The sequence below is a fragment of the Lineus longissimus genome, chromosome 6 (genome assembly GCF_910592395.1).
Source record: "Lineus longissimus chromosome 6, tnLinLong1.2, whole genome shotgun sequence".
Classification (NCBI taxonomy): Eukaryota; Metazoa; Nemertea; class Pilidiophora; order Heteronemertea; family Lineidae; genus Lineus; species Lineus longissimus.
In genome coordinates, this window is record NC_088313.1 from 819,570 (window position 1) to 841,379 (window position 21,810).

Sequence of the window (21,810 nt, forward strand, 5' to 3'; positions counted from 1 at the left end):
GTAAAGAAAAGCTCGGTCTCTAAAGTCTGGAGGTCCGGATTCCGTAAGCGTGACCATGTGTCCTTACGGATAGATCGAGAGGGCGGTTTGGGGTTCCGCCGACGGTGCTCGCATGCATTGGTCGTATCCCCGAAACCTTTTCAAAGACAACAAATCTGGTGGCATCTAATGACGGTAAAGGAATTGAGGGTGAAGTTACAAAAAATCTGGTGGCATCCAATGACGGTAAAGGAATTGACGGTGAAGTTACAAAAAATCTGGTGGCATCGATCCAATGACGGTAAAGGAATTGACGGTGAAGGATCTCGTGGCATATCGGATGCGCATCCGATGACGGTTATATATATATATATATTATATATTTATTTTAGTTTTATACTATTATGTAAGTGCAAGCTCTAGTGAGCTCACACAACTGTTTGACAGTCCTGGCTGCTCCACCGTGCTGACAACATGATGAGAGAGATGAGACAGTCACAGACAGGCCAAATCAGTATTGGCTGCTCTGCCAAGTTGTCAACATGGTGAGAGAGATGAGGCAGTCACAGCCAGGCCAGATCAGTTCTGGCTGCTCCACCGTGTTCATAATAATTATGGTGAGAGAGATGAGACAGTCACAGCCAGGCCAAATCAGTCTTGGCTGCTCTGCCAAGTTGTCAACATGGTGAGAGAGATGAGGAAGTCACAGACAGGCCGAATCAGTCCTGGCTGCTCCACCGTGTTGACAACATGATTAGAGAGATGAGACAGTCACAGCCAGTCCAAATCAGTCTTTGCTGCTCCACCGTGTTGGCACCATGATGAGAGAAATGAGACAGTCACAGCCAGGCCACACCAGTCTTGTTGGCTGCTCTGCCAAGTTGTCAACATGGTGAGAGAGATGAGACAGTCACAGCCAGGGCGAATCAGTCCTGGCTGCTCCACCGTGTTCACAGCATGATGAGAGAGATGGGACGGTCACAGCCAGGCCGTATCAGTCCTGGCTGCTCCACCGTGTTGACAACACGATGAGAGAGATGAGACAGTCACAGTCAGGCCGAATCAGTCCTGGCTGCTCGATCGTGTTGACAAGGTGAGAAAGATGAGACGGTCACAGCCAGGCCAAATCAGTCTTTGCTGCTCTGCCAAGTTGTCAACATGGTGAGAGAGATGAGACGGTCACAGCCAGGCCGAATCAGTCCTGGCTGCTCCACTGTGTTGACAGCATGGTGAGAGAGATGAGACGGTCACAACCAGGCCAGGTTTAAAGCACAAACATCAGGAATATCACATCAAAAGAATCATTTAATTTATTAAGAGAATGTAACTTTTCAAATCTAGATACATGAGAAATTTCTTTGATATATCTACTATGACATCTTCTCTGATATACTTCTATATATCAGACCATGGAAGAGGTATCATTACAAGAAAATATCGAAATTTCCAAAATGTAAACCATGGGAAATTTTAAACTTTTAAAAAATATATCCTGACCACAACTATCTTGGACCATAACACACGTTCACCCGAAGTGGTGTCTCACTGCTTGAAGGGAGTCATATTTTCTCTAAATAGCTTCTCTTATTGGGTTGCTGCTCTAAGGGTACTGCAACTCTTTACACTGGGCTAGGAAATTCTTCCAGGCCTAACCCTGGTCCCCGAAGTTGCTGGTAGGGGGATTTCTGCTCAGGCATCATGCTGGAGCATTTTTAACCCCCCTCAATAAGTCCTTCTGAGACGCTTTAAAGGACCATAATTACAATATTGGTTCTAGTTTTTCGATTTGCCGCTAGGGCTCCGTCGTCGGGTCATGGATGTGTACATCGAGGATGGAACAAGTCGCTGCCAATTCACTTCCGGGAAAATAAAACTTGCTATTTTCACATTTTTGTCATTAAATAACTTCAAATAAATCGATATTACAGCCACGGACACGAATGAGCCGTGACAGGCCTTTGAACTCTGTTCTAGAGGAGTCCGTTGGACCTCCTCCAGACGTAACATTTGCCCCAATTTTGGCAGAGACAGCATCTGGGTCCAGTGGCAGTGTTCATCATCACGGTCATGCTCATGGTTCGGCTTATCATCATGGTGGACATGATGGGCAGTGGTCCCCAACCCGAGGAAACAAAGAAAACACACCACTTCTTAGTCGGATAGACTCGGTTGATCACGGCATTTACTTCGAAAATGTCTTCCCAGAGGATCCAGATTTTACCGAGGTTATGCGCGAGTCCGAATCTGCCATTGAAAATGGCGTCTATCCGGAACGAATTTATCAAGGATCGAGTGGTAGCTACTTTGTCAAAGATAGTGATGGGGTCAGTACTGTTTTACTTTCAGCACTCAAGTCTCTGAATATGCTCCTTCTGTAGGGCTTTAATATTAGTTTATTGAAGCCACCAGGACGAACATTTTATGATGTATACTCTTACATTGCAGTTCGGCAAATGTCAAAATTCGGCAGCGATGCCGTCTGAGACAACTGTTGCCGTAAAGTGACACTTCCGGTGAAAATTGACACCACAGAATTGAACCTCCATCAGTTGGTCTGACGCCACATTTCAGTGGAGGCCATTCTGAAAATTGAGAATTTTCAAAAATGCATGGATAGACCTACATTTCCTTGGGTAAATATTTAGATCAATACCAGCTGCCCCCTATTAATCTATAATGGAACCCCCGATCGGCAGCGCTCGGCCCCAAAGTTATCCCGAAGCTGAGGGATGCCGCGTGAGGCATCCAAGGGATGCCGTATAAAGCAACCGTTGCCGTTAACAGCAACGGGGGATTCCTCGAACGCCATCGCTGCCGAATTTTGACGTTTGCCGAACTGATTGTATTGTTTCACAGTGCTCAAGAACTGTTTGAGATACAGGTAAAAGAAGTCTTACTGATTTACATGTAGGAATGGTGTTTTAAATAGGATGAAAGGTTTTTAAAAAGTTTTGTCGTAATTCTAGTCTCACAGTTCTTAATTTCAATTTTTATTTTAGATTGGAAGAGGAAGCTAGCTCGGGTAGATTTTAAAATCTATCCTATTTGCTACATTTTCTTTGCACCTTCATACATGCCTTATAACTTAATGAATGTTTAGTTATAGTGAGATGGTACGATATATCTGTTCACCATAACCATTAAGGTGGAAGAAATGACTTCATGATGGAAATTGATTTAAAGCTCACATTAATGTGCTCAGTCATTTGTGACACCATTGAATATCTGGCATTACATTGTGACATTATGCATTTGAATCTCAGCAGTCACTTTGAACAATTCAAAGAGGAAAACTTCCATCGTATGTTCGATGAATAAATCTTACTTTTGAGTTGAAAATTTAAAGCGCATGCAGGTCGGCTTTATTTCATGTCATCAGTGATGGGTCAGAAGTTCCTTTTTTAGGTTTGAGAGGATGCAGGACAGTTCTGTTGTACTTGTCCGCTTTAAAAAGTGCTGATTGTTGAGAATGAACTACTGTGACCTACCTAAGCCTAGATCTTCTATTGGCCATCAAAGTGTGTTAGAATGAGTGGGGGGGGGGGGATTTCATTCTTATAAATGGAAATCATGTCAGCATAAGGTGGCAGTGGAGTGGGTGGATGTGCAAATGTCTTCAAATGAAGTAACATAATGACATCGGGTGATATGATATGAATAGAGTAGCAAATGATTTTATCTAAAACTCTACGTACATTTACACTAGGCCTTTCTGTTCAAAATTGAAGTAAAAGCATTTACTAGTCTTTATTCATATCACCCACTGGGTAAAAACACCATTCTTATGGTCTGCACTCTGCTACCATCTGTGAGGAAATGAACCAACTAGCGGTTTATTGACCTGTTTCACCCACGCGTATAGATTGTACCGATTAATTGTGTACAATCATAGTCACAAGATGTACATGTAAGCTGGAACAAGCACAGTCATATTTCCGCAGTTGACCATGTGTTTTGATAACGACAGGATTAAGAGATGGGCACAGGGTGATTGTAATTAGGGATTTGTGTAACGAATGGGGTAATTAGGCATTGTGTAGGAGGACAAGGAAATTACATCAGCCAAGGATCCATACGACTTCCTGTTGTTGCTAGTTGTCAGTTCTGTCTAGTTGTGTCAGTCTTCGAGTTTGGTCTCTAGAGTTTTGTCATGGCAAGGGATGGGAAGGAGGTGTTGTAATTGTCGTAATTTTGTACTACTTGTGCAAGATTGTGGGTTTAATACTGTTGGGTGAGAATTCTTAGTTGTTTCCAACGATTAATGGAAATGTGGTGGTTCCACTTCAAGTTCATTGAGGATTTTGACAAGTGATTTACTGTGAGGCAGGTGTAGCTGACTTTGTGAGCTGTCTCCCCATGGAATAAGTTAGACTTGGAATTGGTATTCTCAGAAAAATCTTGGTTGAATATGGTGTGTTTGAACTCATCCTATTGCTACATTAGTCATTACAATACATGTCGGATCTGTTTTCTAATAAGGAATTGTCATTGTGGTTTGTGACAAATTTTGTTGATTGAATGTGTACTTATGTGGATAGGATAAACTTGCCACCAGGCCATACAAAGGGGCCCTTCTGTTTGGTAATTGCAATGCAGATTGACATGGACATATTACCATTCTGCTGTTATTACATAAGTTATGAAGCTCTCTGACAATGTCCAGGTGAATGTAAACCAGCTGTGGTATTTTTCTATAGTTAATTAAAACTGAGGTTCCTTGTCTCTGGTGTGTACATGTAGGCCAGGACAACTAAAAGGGAGAAAAATCAAAGTGCTTGTTGCAGAAATGCTTGGAACATATCATCCTAAAAACGGAACGAGTTTGCAATCCCCGATCACACCCCAAAAAAGGTCATCGGTTGACTAACGAAGCACCACTGTTCAATGGATTTATAGTTGAATGCGATCAAACTACGTCATTTCCGATTGGGGATTGGAAATTTTAACCCTAAAAACTCCTAGGACCATCCAAAATGTGCACAGTGAGGATTTGAATATGGGTGTACATGTGATCTTAGGTGGATGTGATAATAGACCGTGTGCTGGTGTTTTTGTTTCAACCACATGTTTATTCATATTCAATGTACATATTGTATGAGTGTTTGGCTTCCGTCCTTGCTTGTGTATTGTTGTCTGTTGGCCCAGCTGGCCTGTCCCATGCAGGTGCACATGATTTCTATTCCACTATCAGGCATATGGACTAGTAGACTCTGTACGCCAATATAGAATGCAAGGTGCATTGATTTTTGGCGGGTTGTCAATGACAATATTCTGGGAGCTCATCCTATCGGCTGTTAACAAATATGTGATGTCAGAGCCGTCTCCACTTTCTTGAAGGCAAGTTGTCCTAAGTACAGGAGGGTACCTGTTGGTTTGTTTTTAAGTACAGATTTGGCTGTCTTATCTTGGAGGACTGTCTCAATCAGTTCCTGGGCATTTCTATTGCGTGAAGAAGACGAATCCACAGAAGATTTGCCCGCAGATGGTTCTGGTTAGTGTACTCTAGCCTGAGGCTTCCAGGATTTCTGTGGGATGTATCTCAGATGTGTCTGGAGTACATCATTTCAGAAATGTCGCTGCTGATACATTTTCGTAAGGTCGTGACATGAGTCTCCACTGATTTTGCAGAAGGGATCGTACAGTAAAAAGTTCCTCATGTTTGGAAGGCTTTCTTGGAAAATGTTGGTGTTGTTCAGTATTCTTCTGGTTGCGTCAGGATTTCTGAGCATTGGACCTATAAGTGTCAGTTCATTTCAGATAGACATTTAAAAGATCCAACATGTGCTACATTAAAACATACATAGACTAAGAACACAACTTAAAAAGAGCGAGCTTAATCAAAATATACTCGCTAAGGCACAAACAATGGAGTCTGAGGCAGAGAAATTATCAAAAGAAATGAAATTTGACCAATCATGCACTTCTTCTCTTGGCGATTACGTATATGAACACTTGGAAGGCTCTAATGGGCACCCGTATGTGGTCTACCCAAAGAACGACTTTACTCTTGATCCAGAATTCGGGAAGCTCATCTTGGATTCACAGGAGGCTATTTGTGAGGGCGTACCGCCGGAACTCATCGTCCAGGGCAGCAGCGGATCGTACTTTATCAGAAACAAGGAGAAAGTAAGTCATAGCAGCCAAATTGTAGCCCTCCAGCTCTGCATATTTTGATATGTTTGAACTGCTGGTCAGATTTTCATAGGCCTTCCCCAGAAGGAGGTGCTGGCCCATTTCAAGAAGTTTGTATCTTTTAGCTTCATTCTCAAGAAACGTTGATACATATTACCAACCTGTGGATCACTGTGATTTCAGAGCTCTCCTCATAAGCCAATGACAGCGAGGAATAGCCTTTTTGAGTGGTTTCTAATGGCATCATGCCCAAACTTCTGGGACGTCAAATATAATTTACGTGCATGGTTTATTACAGGATTGAATTGTGTGATCGAATGAGGGAGATAATCGAATGAGGAAGATAAATTACTGAACCAGTATAGTATGCAAGACTGCCAATCGATTTGAATTGAAAGGCTGCTGTTGGCAAGTTGATCTTTCTGTCTGGCCATTTCTTTTTCCAAGTCTTCTTTAACATATCCTTGACACTTGGAGAGGTAATACTCCTGCTATATTCATCCTCCAATGCGGGATTTGTCTGCCAGTTAGGGTTTTTTGCTTTCGACTGACCCTGGTTTAGAGGATGTGGTGTTATTTTGGTACCAACACTGCTTTGTGCAGTGGATCCATTTAGGATACCTGTAAGGCTGACCAGTGGTGTCCTCAGAGAGGTGTCCAGAATAGAGAGGTCATAGTTAACGGGAACAACCAAAGGAACTCAGTCTATTGATTGTCAGTCTCATGTCGTTTTCTTCAGCACTTTGAGAAATTTGGAAATACTTATGCAGCCTTTGATCTCTTCTCCGCCTTGGAGTATCGATAAATCAAACTTATATGTTTTCCAATTACTTATATGTTTTCCAATGATGTGCGTTACAAAGTCTGTAGCAGCATCTCAACACATTCAAGAACCATAAATGGAAAGCAAAGCCATCCGATTTCTTGGGGACAGGGATAAAAACCGATCAGGGCAGCAGACAGGAGTGGGTTATTGCTGGTAGATGTGGCCTTCTATACTGGCTGACCATCTGTAAGCCTCTCATGATGTTGGTCAGTGTAGCCAGTACATAATGCTGATGGTCACTAAAACTGTCATGGGACTTGCCCATCACCGGTATCAAACTTTAATCGTTGTGATATACCAATATCCATTACTCAAGTCAACATTGCTTTTCATTCCATTCTATTGAATTAGGGTAGGAGACAAACATGAGTATCGATAATCCTTATGTTTCCAATATCACATGATATGAGGGGCTCGCTAAGTGGTGAACATGGTGGATCAATGGCCATTGTAGGCACAATCTGATAAAGTATTCACTTTCTTGTTTTCACAGTCCAATAGAGTGTTTGAGGCTCATGCTCTCAGTTGATCTGAGCTGACCTTTTCACTACAATCGCTGTGTGAAAGTAAAACGTTAGCAGAAGACTATTTCTGAACAAAATGAGATTGCAGCCCAATTCATGGCTGACTGCATCATCTGAAGCGGGTTATCTTTAAGACCTGCTGTACAAGTGCAGTGATTACTGCTCATTTGTGTGTACATAAAGCTGTGTGTGCGTAACCATGGAAATAGGCCATTAACTTCACCGACTGCTGTGGTCTCCCAGTGTCTCCCAGTGTCTCCCAGTCTTCCACATCAACAGCCGGTAGGTGGCGCTAGCTGTCATAATAGTTATCCCAGGAGACATACTATCAAGACTGCTCTAATTACTGTCTACATGTAGCTGTGTCTGCGTAACCATGGAAACGGACACTTATTGTTGTCTAAGTCAATTACACCGCACCGAAACTGTGGTGATGACATTGTCACCTTCCCTTGGTCAAGCAGCATTTGTCCCTGTCACCTTTTATGTCGAATAAAACGCCTAAAAAGCCGGGGAAATTTTATCAGCGTTTCACTTCTTTTTACAGCATCTTTTTTAAAGCCTATCTCCAAAACTTTTCTCCTTTAGCAAAATGGTTCTCATCGAGAGAGAGTCGGTATTTGACCTGTAAGAGCCATATTGGTTCCAAATGCATCAACAATGTTTTCATTATTGGTGCTAATGAACTCAGCAATGCAACATAACGTATTTTAACATTTTCTACTTTCAGAAAAAAATCGGCGTATTCAAACCAAAAGATGAAGAGCCGTATGGAAAACTGAACCCCAAATGGACCAAGTGGATGCAGAAATTATGTTGTCCCTGCTGTTTTGGTCGAAGTTGCCTCGTCCTCAATCAGGGATATCTATCAGAAGCTGGTGCTAGTCTAGTGGATCAAAAGTTGCAGTTAAATGTGGTTCCGAAAACAAAGGTAAGCAGTCATGTTAGGAGAGCTTTTCCTTCCGTTTAGGTGACCGAAATACTGATTTTTGTGGAGCTATAGTTGACCCTTTTGTGGCCATATATGTTCATCATACAAAATCTAGAAATCTAGAAATGCTTCATGTGTGCCAGGGTTGTGATGGGGAGGGGAGATGACACAGTTGGCATAGAATTGTTTAGTTGCATGAGTGAATGAGATAACGGATACCAAAACCTGCATCAAACGGGATGTTATGACACGTCAGGCTTGGGATGACAATGTGTTTTTATCAGTGTCAATTTTAGCTCTACAATGCTGAACAGAAGGAGTGCTATATCCACCTCTGCAAAAGGTCTCCTTTCGTTGGTGATGACTCTAGATTGAATACACTTGACTTCTGGTGTCAGGTGTGAATCTCATTCTCCAACGTTGATCATCGATGGTATTAATAAATGCCATGTTTTCCTTTGATTATTTGCAGGTGGTCAGGTTAGCAAGTGAGACATTCAATTATAGTGCAATAGACAGGGCCAAGTCCAGAACCAAGAAAAACCTGTCTGAAAGATTTCCTGAATTAGGCCGCAAGTTTCATCGGTTGGGATTACCTCCAAAAGTAAGTTATGACAATTTTGTTATTGTGATTAAAAAAGACCATGTCATCATCTCCAAGTTCCCTTAGGCCGAAGTTACATAGACCTCATTCGGTCATTTACCACGAGTCACTTTCCGGGTTTTTCTTTCATTCCTCGGTGAATGCACGCCACAAGGCCGTGCTTTTACAGGGGAACGAAAGCAAAAGGGGAAAATGAGTCCTGGGAAATGAACGAATGAGGTCTATGTAACTTCGGCCTTAAATGCATTCCCTTATGGTGAATTGCCAATCTGCAAGGGTGTACTGTACACACAAACCTTGTGAATGGGTTAAATGAATAAAGAAAAGGAAATGCCTTTACTGATTGTGTATCCATTGTGTGAGGAAAAAGTTTTCTGGACCACCCTGTAGCGTACTCGTGACAGTGAAGTTAGTGCCAGTTACATTCTAACATCTTCTTAGGTCAAGAGCATCCACTCGACACTTGTAGTCTTATTAGGGCATGTGTGACCCCAGTCTTTAACAAGGCTCAGCCTGTCTAACAAGTCACATGTTTATGTTAGTTAAAAAGACCAATTAGGGCATTTGTCTGTAGACTATTGGGTGCTAGAAGTATTGTCATAAGGTGACCAGTCATCGAATGTTTTGTAATGGAAGTTTACTGAATGATGATTTTATTGGAAGAAAAAAAGGTCATGCCAGACATCAGCTGCTCTCTACTTTGCCATGCACTTTTTAAATACCACTTGTGTCTTGATCACAGAATTTATGTAATTGTGATGTTACTTGCATTATTTTCAGACTGGCTCCTTCCAACAATTTGTAAATAGTTATCGTGATGCTGATTTTTGGTTACGACGATTTGATTCGGAGTCGCTGCCCGAATCCACTGCTACACAGTTCCAGCACCTATTTGAACGATTAGTAGTCTTAGATTATATCATTAGAAATACAGGTAAGAGTCAGTTTGATCTGGTTCCAGGGCTTCCTTCCCTAGTCTAGCTTCTAACGGCCGACAGTGGCTTTCTATGTGATCAGCACAACAAAGTTGAATCAGAAGATCACATGTGGCTGTGATCACTGATTCTTGCTGCATGCATTTGCGATGACTGTTGGGAATTGCTCATTTTAGGGGCGCATTAGGACAGTCTCAAATTGAACTTTCTTGTTCTATCATTCTTTCAGATAGAGGAAATGACAACTGGTTAATAAAATACGACAAGTCTGAGGTCCAGGACCATGAAGAAGATGATGATGAGGAATGGAGTTTAGTGAAACCGCCGGAAATTTCCATCGCTGCTATCGACAATGGCTTAGCATTCCCGTTCAAACACCCAGATGAGTGGAGGGCCTGTAAGTTGCTACTACAGACTTTATTCAAGATATCGGTATTGGGTTGACATTCATCGATATATGCAACACGTTAGGAAACTTTCAACTTTTCAACTAATTGTGACCCGCTCTACCAAAACTAGGCGCTTGTCGCATCTGAACTTGACAGGTTGATACGGACTTGTTGTTCATTTCCCTATTGTAGACCTTTTGTGAAATGTGACCAAATCAGTTTGTAATAGATTTCACAAAAGGTCTACAATAGGGAAATGAACAACAAGTCCGTATCAACCTGTCAAGGTCAGATGCGACAAGCGCCTAGTTTTGGTGGAGCGAGTCACAATTGTGAAAAGAACCTTGTCAAACATTTTCGTCTTTCTTAATGATTGTTTTCTTTTCAGACCCGTATCACTGGGCATGGCTACCGATGGCGAAGAAACCATTTTCTGAGGAAATCAAAGCTCTCGTCCTCCCTCAGCTCTCTGATATGAACTTTGTACAAGATTTATGTGATGAACTCTATGAATTATTCAAGGTGAGCTTGCACCAACCGAGTGATATGAATTGATGTCACCAGATCGCTGCTGTTTGTGCCATAAAATCTCCCGTCTCTGGGTGAAACTAGTAATCGCTTGGTTTCATATTAATTACCTGTCGCAGCGATCGCCAATTCTTGTCGCAGGCACCTGCGATTACCACGGCAACAGAGCGTTTCCTGTTGCATGCGACCACGAGTGCAGATGATGCATGTTTATCCATTCATTCATAAGAATTCTATAAATTTCTGTTCAATCATAATGGCTTTTCTTTCAGACTGACAAAGGTTTTGACAAGAGAACGTTTGAGAAACAGATGTCAGTTGTAAGGGGCCAGGTAAGATGGTTATTGAAGTCATTGAGTTCATGTTTGAAGTCCTCTTGCTGTGGTTTAAGCTGTGTGATACTGAACTGGCTGTTTTGTATGTGCCACCTAACACGTTGAGCGTGGAGGTAATGAGCAGGCCTAAACTGAGCCGGCAGCCAAGTAGCATTCTTTCATTTCTTTCTGATCATGTACTTTCAGATCTTGAATCTGACCCAAGCGCTCAAAGATGGCAAGTCCCCTGTCCAGCTCGTCCAGATGCCAGTTGTGACAATCGAAAGAACCAAGAGCGTCTACGGGGTGGGACGCCCGAGATCAACCAGCAGCGGAGACTTCACTCAGAGCTTTGCCAAGAGGGCACCGTTCTTTTCCTGGTGCTGATGTAAAAGGGATGAAATCAGCCTCTCCACGTGTCGTCACTTTGCTTGATGCTTCCCTGCTTCTTCCACTAAAACGTTTTCCGCTCGTGGTGATGTTCAATTGAATGTTTCCTCCATTGCGTGTTTCATTGCGAGTTTGGCTTTATTCAACTCAGTTATAACTGGACCCGAGCTCTCTGTGCACAGATGGGGCACAAGAGTTGGCATTTAGAAACAAGCTGGGCAGAGTTTCTTGAAATAGTCACTCAAGTAGATTGAATGAATGCAACTTGCAATGATTCACAAACATAAGATTCTTGCTCTAACCCAATATCGAGCATTTTGGCAAAGTTTGCAAAACTATAAGGCTGTGAACTCTTAACATTCAATAATGGTTTAATTAACTTTTCATCGAACGGAAACAAATTATGTGGAAGATTTTCAAAGGCATTGAGTTAAAATGGAGTCGATTATAATCATATTAATGATATATCAATACTTGGTGAAAAGAAATTGCATTTCTGAATTTGTGCTATCTTGTCAATTTGAACTTGGAACATGGTTTGAAACCTGTCTGTTTATGTGTGGATTTCATTTAGGCTGTACAATCTGTGATTATTACTTTCATGAATGTGAATGATCCACCTCTTTGCCTTTCTCAGGTTGGAATTATATAGCCGGATTTGAAACAAGTATTTTCCAGATTTTGCAAACATTTCATTTTTTGCGGTTTTCACGAATAACCTCCATTCACAAAAATCTAAATTGCAAAAATTGTTTTTTGGTTAGAAAAACTGAAAGAAACATGTTATTCACCAACTCAAAAATCGTGAAAGTTCAAAAAAAGGTTTTCGTTAACTGCAGAAATATAGAGATGTTGGACGTAACACAACCTGTACTTAGTTTTCATGGGCAAATTTGCCTGGTATTGATTGGTACTTGCTATTGCTGAGTTCAACTGTACATTTTATGAAGACAGTGAAATGCTACGAAAGAAGTTCTCGGAGTCAGTTTTGGTGATTGAGGAGGTTCAGGTCATACAGGACACGTGAGCTCACCTCCGGAGAATGAAGTGTAACTCGACAGCCTGACAGGGCTTGCATCCCATTGAATTTCTATCTTCATTAGAACATGTCTCAACTAAAACCTAGAAGATGTAGAAGTCCGTCGATTTTGAAAGCCTAGCCAGTGCCAGAATATCATCTAAATCAAGTGTAATCCATACTTGTATGCATGTACCAAAGCAATGACAAGCTGGTTATATTGTTTGTACATGTAGATCGTAAAGAACATATCCAAAAATGCTTTGTCATAAAATCATGGTACATGTAGGTTTGAATGACTTTTTGTTGGGAGATCAGCTCTGAATGGAATCAGATGATTCACATAGCTGAGGTTACAGTGTCCTGTGATTGCAAATTTATTACTCTTGGATGCATTTATGTGAAATAATTGATTTTGAGGGACTCTTTCCTTGGGTTATGCTGGTAAAAATATAGACTCTTTTTCCAGTATTAGAAGTCAGTGAGCCACACCCCTGTTTGAGATAGGAATACATAACTTATCCAGCTGGTGTACAGTCTGACTCAAAGCCTGAGTTCCTCTGTTTGTGATCTCTCTCGTGACTTGGGCTCAGTCAGGTAAAGGAGAAGGTAGAATCGATTTGTGAATGCTGTAATGAAATAGTGTAAATAATATCATTCTCTCTTCGAAGAGTGAAGACTGATTATTTAAAGTAAAGAAAATAATGTCAATTTTGTACTTTTCTTCAGTTATTTCTTCGAAGAATTGAAGCTTCGTGTGTACCAGTAGTGATGTGATTGTCTCCCTGGGGATGAGAGCCAATATCCCTGCAAAGGAGTTATGCCCTGATCCCATTCCCAAACCTCGAGGTCAACCTTATCTTTTCCTCCCCAGTCACAAGAAGGATGCCCTTGTCTCAACATTGAAAAGCTACAATACCATCACTAGCAAATGTGTGGAAAAAAGGTGTCTGTAGCAGTGTCTCCGATTGGATGTGACATGGCAATTCTGTTTGGCTGTGTCTCAGGCTGGATGTGACATGGCTATTCCGTGTGGCTGTGTCTCAGGTTGGATGTGACATGGCAATTCTGTGTGGCTGTGTCTCAGGTTGGATGTGACATGGCAATTCTGTTTGGCTGTGTCTCAGGTTGGATGTGACATGGCAATTCTGTTTGGCTGTGTCTCAGGTTGGATGTGACATGGCTATTCTGTGTGGCTGTGTCTCAGGCTGGATGTGACATGGCTATTCTGTGTGGCTGTGTCTCAGGCTGGATGTGACATGGCAATTCTGTTTGGCTGTGTCTCAGGTTGGATGTGACATGGCAATTCTGTTTGGCTGTGTCTCAGGTTGGATGTGACATGGCTATTCTGTGTGGCTGTGTCTCAGGCTGGATGTGACATGGCTATTCTGTGTGGCTGTGTCTCAGGCTGGATGTGACACGGCTATTCCGTGTGGCTGTGTCTCAGGCTGGATGTGACATGGCTATTACGTGTGGCTGTGTCTCAGGCTGGATGTGACATGGCTATTCCGTGTGGTTGTGTCTCGGGCTGGATGTGACATGGCTATTCCATGTGGCTGTGTCTCAGGCTGGATGTGACATGGCTATTCCGTGTGGCTGTGTCTCAGGCTGGATGTGACATGGCTATTCTGTGTGGCTGTGTCTCAGGCTGGATGTGACATGGTCTGCACGTAAAGGTAAATTGGGCATGTTGTCTCTGCTAGTCTTTCTGACTGGATGTGACATGATCATTCTGTGTGGAAAAGTGCCTTGGATTCGTACTTTAGGGGTAAGGATGTGTTGTTTTTTCATTACTTGTGGCAGTGTCCCTGACCAGGGAGATGTAACAAACCTCTCTGCTCTGAAGCAACCTCATGTGGATGTTGGTGAAACAAAATGGAACCAAACACAGGAGAAGGGGAAGAAAATGAAGACCGCGTCCTTCTATAGACATTATGCTTGAGTTTATTAAAAGGTGAATATTGATTTGTTGTAGACCGTAAAGATAAAACGGTGAAACAAAGTTTACTAAAAACTTGTAAAATGTGTAACAATCACCAAACTTCTGAATAAGATTTATCACAGTTGCTTCCTTCCCGACTATTCCTCGCAGTTGAAGCTCCCCTCACAGTTGGCTCCCGTCTCGTTCTTCTGGCATTCACTGTCGTCTGCTGCGCAGCACTCGCAAATCGTGGCGCCCTTCTCCTCAGGGACGTAGAACATGTGGCCATTCTTGTTGAAGGAGTGTTCCAGGGAGTTGGGTTTGTTGATATCCGCGACCGGACATGGTGTGTTGCTTTCACCCGTGTACTGGACCCTGTACGTTGTCTCGAATGACATAGGCTTGCGGTCCTTGTCTGTGGACCGAATCTTCGGACGACAGATCTCGGACCTGCTGGCGCATTCACCTGGAAATGGATGAGATATCCCGGATAGGTGCAGGGCTGAGGAACTACTTCCAAATTATTGAGAGATTTGCTGGGGGCATTTGCAATGCAAGCGGAATTCGCAGCTCCTAACTGGTGCCAGGAAGACTGGAAGGGACAGGTAAAACATGTGTTCGTCTGATCCTTCAATCTTACCTGTGTAGTGAGATTTCATGATAGATTCCCCCAGTAACATTTGCTTCGGTTTCTCCCAGACGACGCGCTTCTTGAACGATTTGGATCTCTCTGCTCCAGGATAGCTGATGAAGTTCTCCGCATATGTGGACACGCCTTGGAAGGCATCCTTTTTGGCTGGGAGGTTTTTGGTGTCTTCGCTGTGAGGCCTGATGAGAAGCGTCCGTGGGCAGTTCGAGAATTTCTTGTAGTCATCCTTAAGATAATACGCGGGATTCAGGTTCAAATGTTTTCACAGATATGTGTCTTTGGTCGCAAAATTGAATTTTAAAAACTTCATCTGAAGTGAACTTGGGCATGAGGTCTCGAATCAGTGAAACGATTAGTGCAATTCACCCTCTTATCATGCCGCAAAGCCAGGCTATTTTTCAATCATTACTCAGGGATTTACAGTTACAGCTAGAGACATAGCTGGGCTTAAGTTCTCGCGGCCTACCACAACCCTGCAACACTGACTGACCGGCGTATCGGGAGAAGAAAACATGGATTGCAAACGTCATTGCAGTGTACCAGTCATAGGTAACATCCCAGCCGGAGAGGTACAACCGCGCGTAATGTATTGCAATACCGTAATATCCTCATAACAAAAAAGAGATTGAATCTTATCTCTGGCGCCTCATATTACCATGTAAGAGCTGGTCTTAGCGAATCCAACTGTGGGAGGGACGAACTTGGCTTGCTTGCATGCAGGCGTCCGTGGCTTGACCGCGGGCCATGCGCGGTGAACTATAGACTTGACAGTGCGCCCGTCAAACGGGGTCGATGACCTGACGTAGCTCTGTGGCGGTTTGAAGCTACGTGCCCGCGTGACATTCTTGTGGGCCTTGAAATCCGCCATGGCGGTTGTCACAGCACTGAACTTCTCAGGATTCGGTTTGTATTCGTCCCTTGGTCGGACTTGAATGAAATAAGAAAATACAATGTATGCAGGGTTTAATGCTAAATTTTTTTTCGTTATTCAAGAATTTAGCACGTTATATAGCACGGCATGAAAGTCAATGACACTGACGATGCTTATATACAACGTAATTATTGGACGTAAGGCCGCAAACTGACACCTATTATTTCATCACAGACGGGTATATGATTGTACGTGTACATGTTCTCACCGTAAGCAAATCCATGGTTTTCCTTGGGAGTATACTCATGCCTATAGGTAGTGGAGTCGTTAAAATCGCCCGAAACCCTCTCCCGCACATCAGGCTTAATGGGTTGTCGACGCTCAGCTCCCAAATGTTCAACAAAATCAGCCTGCAAAGAAGTGAGTTTTACCAGTTACTACAGTACTTCGGACACTAAACTATAGCATCGGCCAAAATACTTCTTTGAGATTTCTTTCCGAATTTCTTTCCGCGAGATTGATTAATGATTCCCGCGCGGCCTCCTCCTTTTCCATACATGTCCCCTTTTTTCAATATCTCGGTGCATTCGCCGAGCGCGAGGACTTGCGATGGGTAAAGTTAAGAACCTAGTTCGGGAGGTGACTGAACTGCATGACGTAGAATAAAGGAGCCACGTGTTCGTTTATAATCAATGTAGACGTTTGCGAGCATAATTTGTCCGCCAACTTACCTGGACCGTAGATATCGCGTTGAACGGCTTTTTAGGCCAAACCATGTTGTCTTTCTTGCGGACCGCTGCTGGCCGACAATTCTTCAGACTCTCTTCATCATACTTGAGAAAGGTCAGCTGGTGGACCGTCTTGCAAGCCTTTTTAGAAGTCCAGCTATTGTTCTGACGGATGTCCGATTTTGGCTTGATAGGCTTCAAACGCTCTCCCTTCTAAAATTAGGGCCGAAGAACGTTTGTTCGTTATGATTTTATAATAAAAAGAGAAACAGCGCTGTTGGGTTTACCAACAACACTAACGAGATTTTACTGCCCATTTTTACTTATGCTGTATATCTGGATCGGCGGTTATGTGAACAAGCATGCTCTGGGTAACATTATAACGCTTTGAAATCAAAAAAATTGAAAATTGAAGAAAAAAAATGCTTGTACCTTTTCAGAGAAGTCCGTTCCGTAAGTTGTGGTCATGTCCATCGGGGGAACGACCTTTGGCTTATGCTTCATCTTTGGAGGGTTACAACGGGGTTTTACCTGAAACATATTTACAACGTTGAACCACAAGACTATTTTCCTCATCAAGCCAGCAGGCGTGCCCGAGACCATAAACCGTGCTGTCCATGCTCAAGATATATAGAGAGGTGACGATTTTCAACGAAAACACATTCTAGAAAAGTGCGTACATGTATAATGTATCAAAGGACATCGACATTTCAAAACTTTAAACGTTTACGGATACGTTAAATGTATTCATCTCAAACTCCCTTTTGAAGCAAAGTCGATTCGATTCGCAAGCGCGCTCCCATGGGGATGAACGTAGCCTGGTAACACGCGTCATCCTCGGGCTTGAGTTTGAGACCCGGGGTTTGGGAGTGTGATCCCGCGCAACATTATTCTTGTCACTTCGTCGGTCTGGTGGAAGGGAGCTCACCTTGTAGGTTACAAAATCTATGGCATATGTCGTTGCCATGTCCATGTCCTTCCTATCCGAGCAAGGCTCTTTCTGTATGCGGGGACGGATGGACTTGCGTGGCGGTTGGAACGGACCACCCCGGTAAGCCTGGGGTAAAATTGATAATTACGATAACTGGTGAGAGACTTGAAGACATAGACAGATTTTGAGTAAACAAGCTTCGGGAGAAATGTAAGCTTGCCCCTATACCACCACCATTGTCTGCCTGCCTGAGCTGATTGACTGACTGATAACGATGACCTCTTGGTAGAACTCTAACCAACCATTTTTTATTCTGTTGCAAAAAACCGAGATAACCTGTCCCCAGCAACGGTCCATCGTGTTTGCCACATGACAATTATACCTCTGCAGTCTATACGGCAGCGAGCCATCGGCGGACATTGCGGACAATCTGCGGCACTGCATGGTTGTGACCGGGTGTTGTGACGGTCCCAGAGAGATGCTTCAGTTGATTACTTTCATATTCACTTGATGCATTGTATACCTTGGATAATATTTACATGATCGCAATTATTACTAATGAATTTCACTTACGTGTTTGTATTCTGTAATCTTACATTCCGGCTTCCCCTGCTCGGCCTTACTCCTGATCCCGATGGAGCCATTATTGTGGGGACAACGATGACGTCTGAACATAAACAATAACGGGGCCGGAATAAGTAAAACAAAACACGTGTTGGAAGAAAGAGTGTTGGACATGGATATATATAACCACTGGAAATGGTAGCGACATATTAAGATGTTTCATTGTATGCATGACGAAGACGATAGATGATCATCAATATGGGAAAAAGAACAAGCATTCCTCCTCCAAACAACCATGCCTACATGAAAAACACCTTCTCTCCGAGAAAAAACGAGGGAGTGGAACTTCCTCCACAAGAGGTCGTCTGCCAGTAGCTTCTTATCTTTCTCAGGGAACTATGGCGATTATGTCGATAACTGAAGATAATTAATTTTCGACATTGATTATGCGCACTCTCGCGTCACAAACATAGTGTTCCTCATCGAGTTTTATTGGTGCACTCCGAAGATAGGGACTCGTGGAGCAAGCTACACATGGAGCGTCGCGCGCGAGGAACGACTCCTGAGCGGGATTTCTTAGCCGCCGAACCTTCTTACAAACAGATGTGAAAGATGCATCAGTGGATTTGGTTTCTCAGCTCGGCGGGTTTATCCACAAAGATGGAACAAGTTTGCTTACCCGCAAGTGCATATCTGACAGATGCACAGAGCAACAAATCCCATGATGTGAAGATGTATGTTCTTCCGAAGACACGTCCCGATCTTGCTATCCCTGGCGACGTCCCAGTAACTAAGCACAGGTTGCGACGTCATGACGTCATAGGCAATTGATGACGTAAATGTTCGTAAGTGACGATCAAATTAAAGCCCCAAATGATGTTTGCAAACCAAATAACTAACGTTCCAGGGGAGCGACTTGAATATTCAATTCTAAAGTTATAACGTTTAAAACTGCATCGGCTCTGCATGCTGCCACTAGACTCGCAGGGCAGTCCATTGCGTCATCTTAATTGGATCCCCTTATGTACCGGGAGACAGGATGAGGGCATGCAACTGGTTTTTAAACAGCAATGTCACTGTCACAACCAACAGCATGCTAAGGAAGACACCATCTAAACTATCTGTAACAAGGAAGTCACTGTCACAACCAATATGCGATTCTAATGACACTACCTGTAATATCAATTTCAGTCCGTAAGTTTAAATGGGGCTATTGACAACTTCTTTGTCAAGGACACCCTTGGGACTGACCAATGCTATCCTAAACTGAGAGGTGTCCTGATGACTGAGGTCAAATTTCAGACAGAGTTGGGTACCCAGATAAGGTAGGTTTTAGGTATCTGGGTTAGGCTCGAGAGTACAAGTGGTACCTGGGTTAGGCTGGGAGTACAAGTGGACATGTGAACTCCATACTCGGCGTTTCATTTGGGTCTTACTCTTCCTAAGTCTAAATGTGTGGGCTATGAAAATTCTACATTCCACTACTTTCTGTTCCTCAGACAATAGGCAAATTGTGACCCAGTGTTTTGCCATGATAACAAATCACCCTGTTCATTGTCGGGTTGCATGGAGAGATTCTGTAATGTCCTATTATTAATTCCATTCATCATAAACTGGTCTTATGAGGACAACATCCAAACCATGAGAGGATCACTTGATGCCAAAATAATCCATGCAACAGCCACGTCGTGTTCCAGTACCTGTATTTGTTAAATTGGCTGTGGACAATGTCGATAGTCGTCAGGCCGAACAAGAAGAAATACACAGAATCAGAATAAATGACCTTTCATTTATTATCACGTCTATTTACAAATCTCATAATTTTATAATAAAATCAAATTATATGGAGCCCTGCAAGGATGTCAAGTGTAATGTGTGAGGACATCTACAATTTTCCTGGAATGATGAATTAAAATTAGGAAATGGCCAATTAGGAAATGAAGTGTTGGAAACAAACTGGATTTATAACCAATTTCAATGGTAATACATTGGCCAGCTAATACAGAATTTAGTCTACTCTCGAAAATGAGCAAATAAGTAACTTTCAGCTTTGGAAATATATTTCACCGTTACAGTAACTATATCTTTGAGAACAAAGACAATGCACAATCGCGAATGGATCGAGTTGAGAGATCTCCAAGTTCACCAATGTTGCAATGATGACATACGAATCCATACACACCCTTCAAAAACAGAACACATGGTGCTAATCTTTTAGAATGTTCAAACTGGCAGCTTTTTCAAGCCACTGGCAGTGGTAATGATGAGATGCCATCCTTGATCTCATCGTATATGTCCTTGTAATCGCTGTGCTCTTTGATCATCACCATACAGGTGGGCCTCTTGGATCCACAGGCCGCTCCAAGATCCTGCAACGATAAATCAACATTCGTCATTTATTATTAAGTCTTCAAGAATGGTAGACTGCTAATGCATCAAAGAAGATGGTTCAAGACCATCTATAATTGATTTGTACAGTTTTCTCAAAATTTAAGGTTTAAGTGAAACCCCGTTAGGAAACCACATCATCTTTCTTGAATTATTTAATACACTAATTTCAACATCAATGAAAAACTGGTGATGATTCCTACCTCCTTAGATGGTGTGTAACAGTATGGTATGTTTTTCTCCTCACAAACTAGCGGCATATGGCAGATAACATCAATGGGATTTGTGTCTCCGGCAATGACAACAATGCTGAAAAACAAAGATCACAGAATTTTCAATCCTGGTTTTCAATAAGGATTTTCATCCAACAATGATACACTCGAAGAAAATCAGAAAGCATTCAATAGTGACATGTGATGTTTTAGCACCAAAATATCTCACATTCCAAGGCTCATCGATATTTTCTTTAGATAATTATCACCATATTCCAAGTTTGCTCACCCCGATTCGCCTTTCCTGATGAACTTCTGCACTTCACGTACTCCCTTCCTTAGCATTTTTTCCTTCTGGGCTGAAAAAGGGAACAAGGAATTGTTAGCATGCTGCTAAATCACCTGTGAGTGACCTAGCTAGCCTAAGGCTAGGCCTACAGTACATGATTTGGCTTGAGACCCATGCCGATGCGCCATGGCCGATCACATTATCATGATTATCATGGCCATGCCATGGGCTGGGGATGGAGGGTCCCCATTGGCATTGGACCCGACGGTCCCTGTTGGCATTGTCAGCAGGTAAGAAAGATGAAGATCATATCAGGTGCGAGATGTTATATTCCCCACCCCCCGGCCGCAGTTTGCATGCAGGTGCCCACGCCATCGACATATGTGCCCATGTCATGCATGTGGTGTATACCATAGCCAGGCTTACTCTACTGTATTTACCTTTTCGGGTACATTTGTACAGCCGTTTTGCGAGTTTTTTTCCAGCAAGCGGTGAAGCAATTGGGCTGATGAACTGCACTAGGTCTTTGTAACTACTCGATTCAACTTTAGAAAGATCGGCCTCGTTTTCTGATGCTGTTCTTTCTCGTTTTACTTTGCCCATTTTGATGTTTTGTTCAAAAATATGAAAACACGTGCAAAATTCAACCGGAAGTTATGTTTTTTCTAAATTCACGACAGGAAAATG

The 21,810-nt window shown here is 42.7% G+C and overlaps 3 protein-coding genes across 7 annotated transcripts; 1 reads left to right on the forward strand and 2 right to left on the reverse strand.

Annotated features, from left to right (window-relative positions):
* The first annotated feature begins 1,847 nt into the window (after positions 1-1,847).
* LOC135489473 (phosphatidylinositol 4-kinase type 2-alpha-like) lies at positions 1,848-13,281 on the forward strand. Of its 5 annotated transcripts, none has more exons than XM_064774845.1 (9): positions 3,892-3,966; positions 5,737-6,105; positions 8,192-8,392; positions 8,865-8,996; positions 9,777-9,930; positions 10,161-10,328; positions 10,709-10,842; positions 11,121-11,180; positions 11,370-13,281. In XM_064774845.1, exons 2-9 carry the CDS (start codon positions 5,845-5,847, stop codon positions 11,547-11,549), a joined length of 1,290 nt encoding a protein of 429 aa, XP_064630915.1. In that variant the 5' UTR covers positions 3,892-3,966; positions 5,737-5,844; the 3' UTR covers positions 11,550-13,281. The 5 variants fall into 5 exon arrangements, with proteins under 5 accessions (XP_064630912.1, XP_064630915.1, XP_064630916.1 ...); XM_064774846.1 differs by having other exon boundaries at positions 3,914-3,966; positions 5,741-6,105; XM_064774844.1 differs by having other exon boundaries at positions 3,917-4,000.
* Positions 13,282-14,511: 1,230 nt separating this feature from the next.
* Positions 14,512-17,270, reverse strand: LOC135489688 (stabilizer of axonemal microtubules 2-like). Its single transcript, XM_064775169.1, has 5 exons — positions 17,172-17,270; positions 16,743-16,952; positions 16,280-16,421; positions 15,132-16,067; positions 14,512-14,957 (listed from the first exon to the last, which is right to left on the reverse strand). The coding sequence occupies exons 1-4, from the start codon at positions 17,241-17,243 to the stop codon at positions 15,787-15,789; spliced, it is 705 nt and encodes a 234-aa protein (XP_064631239.1). The 5' UTR covers positions 17,244-17,270; the 3' UTR covers positions 14,512-14,957; positions 15,132-15,786.
* Positions 17,271-20,003: 2,733 nt separating this feature from the next.
* On the reverse strand, positions 20,004-21,783 carry LOC135489336 (H/ACA ribonucleoprotein complex subunit 2-like protein). The gene is made up of 4 exons (XM_064774647.1): positions 21,564-21,783; positions 21,124-21,193; positions 20,826-20,931; positions 20,004-20,603 (listed from the first exon to the last, which is right to left on the reverse strand). Exons 1-4 carry the CDS (start codon positions 21,724-21,726, stop codon positions 20,475-20,477), a joined length of 468 nt encoding a protein of 155 aa, XP_064630717.1. The 5' UTR covers positions 21,727-21,783; the 3' UTR covers positions 20,004-20,474.
* Between the last annotated feature and the right edge of the window lie 27 nt (positions 21,784-21,810).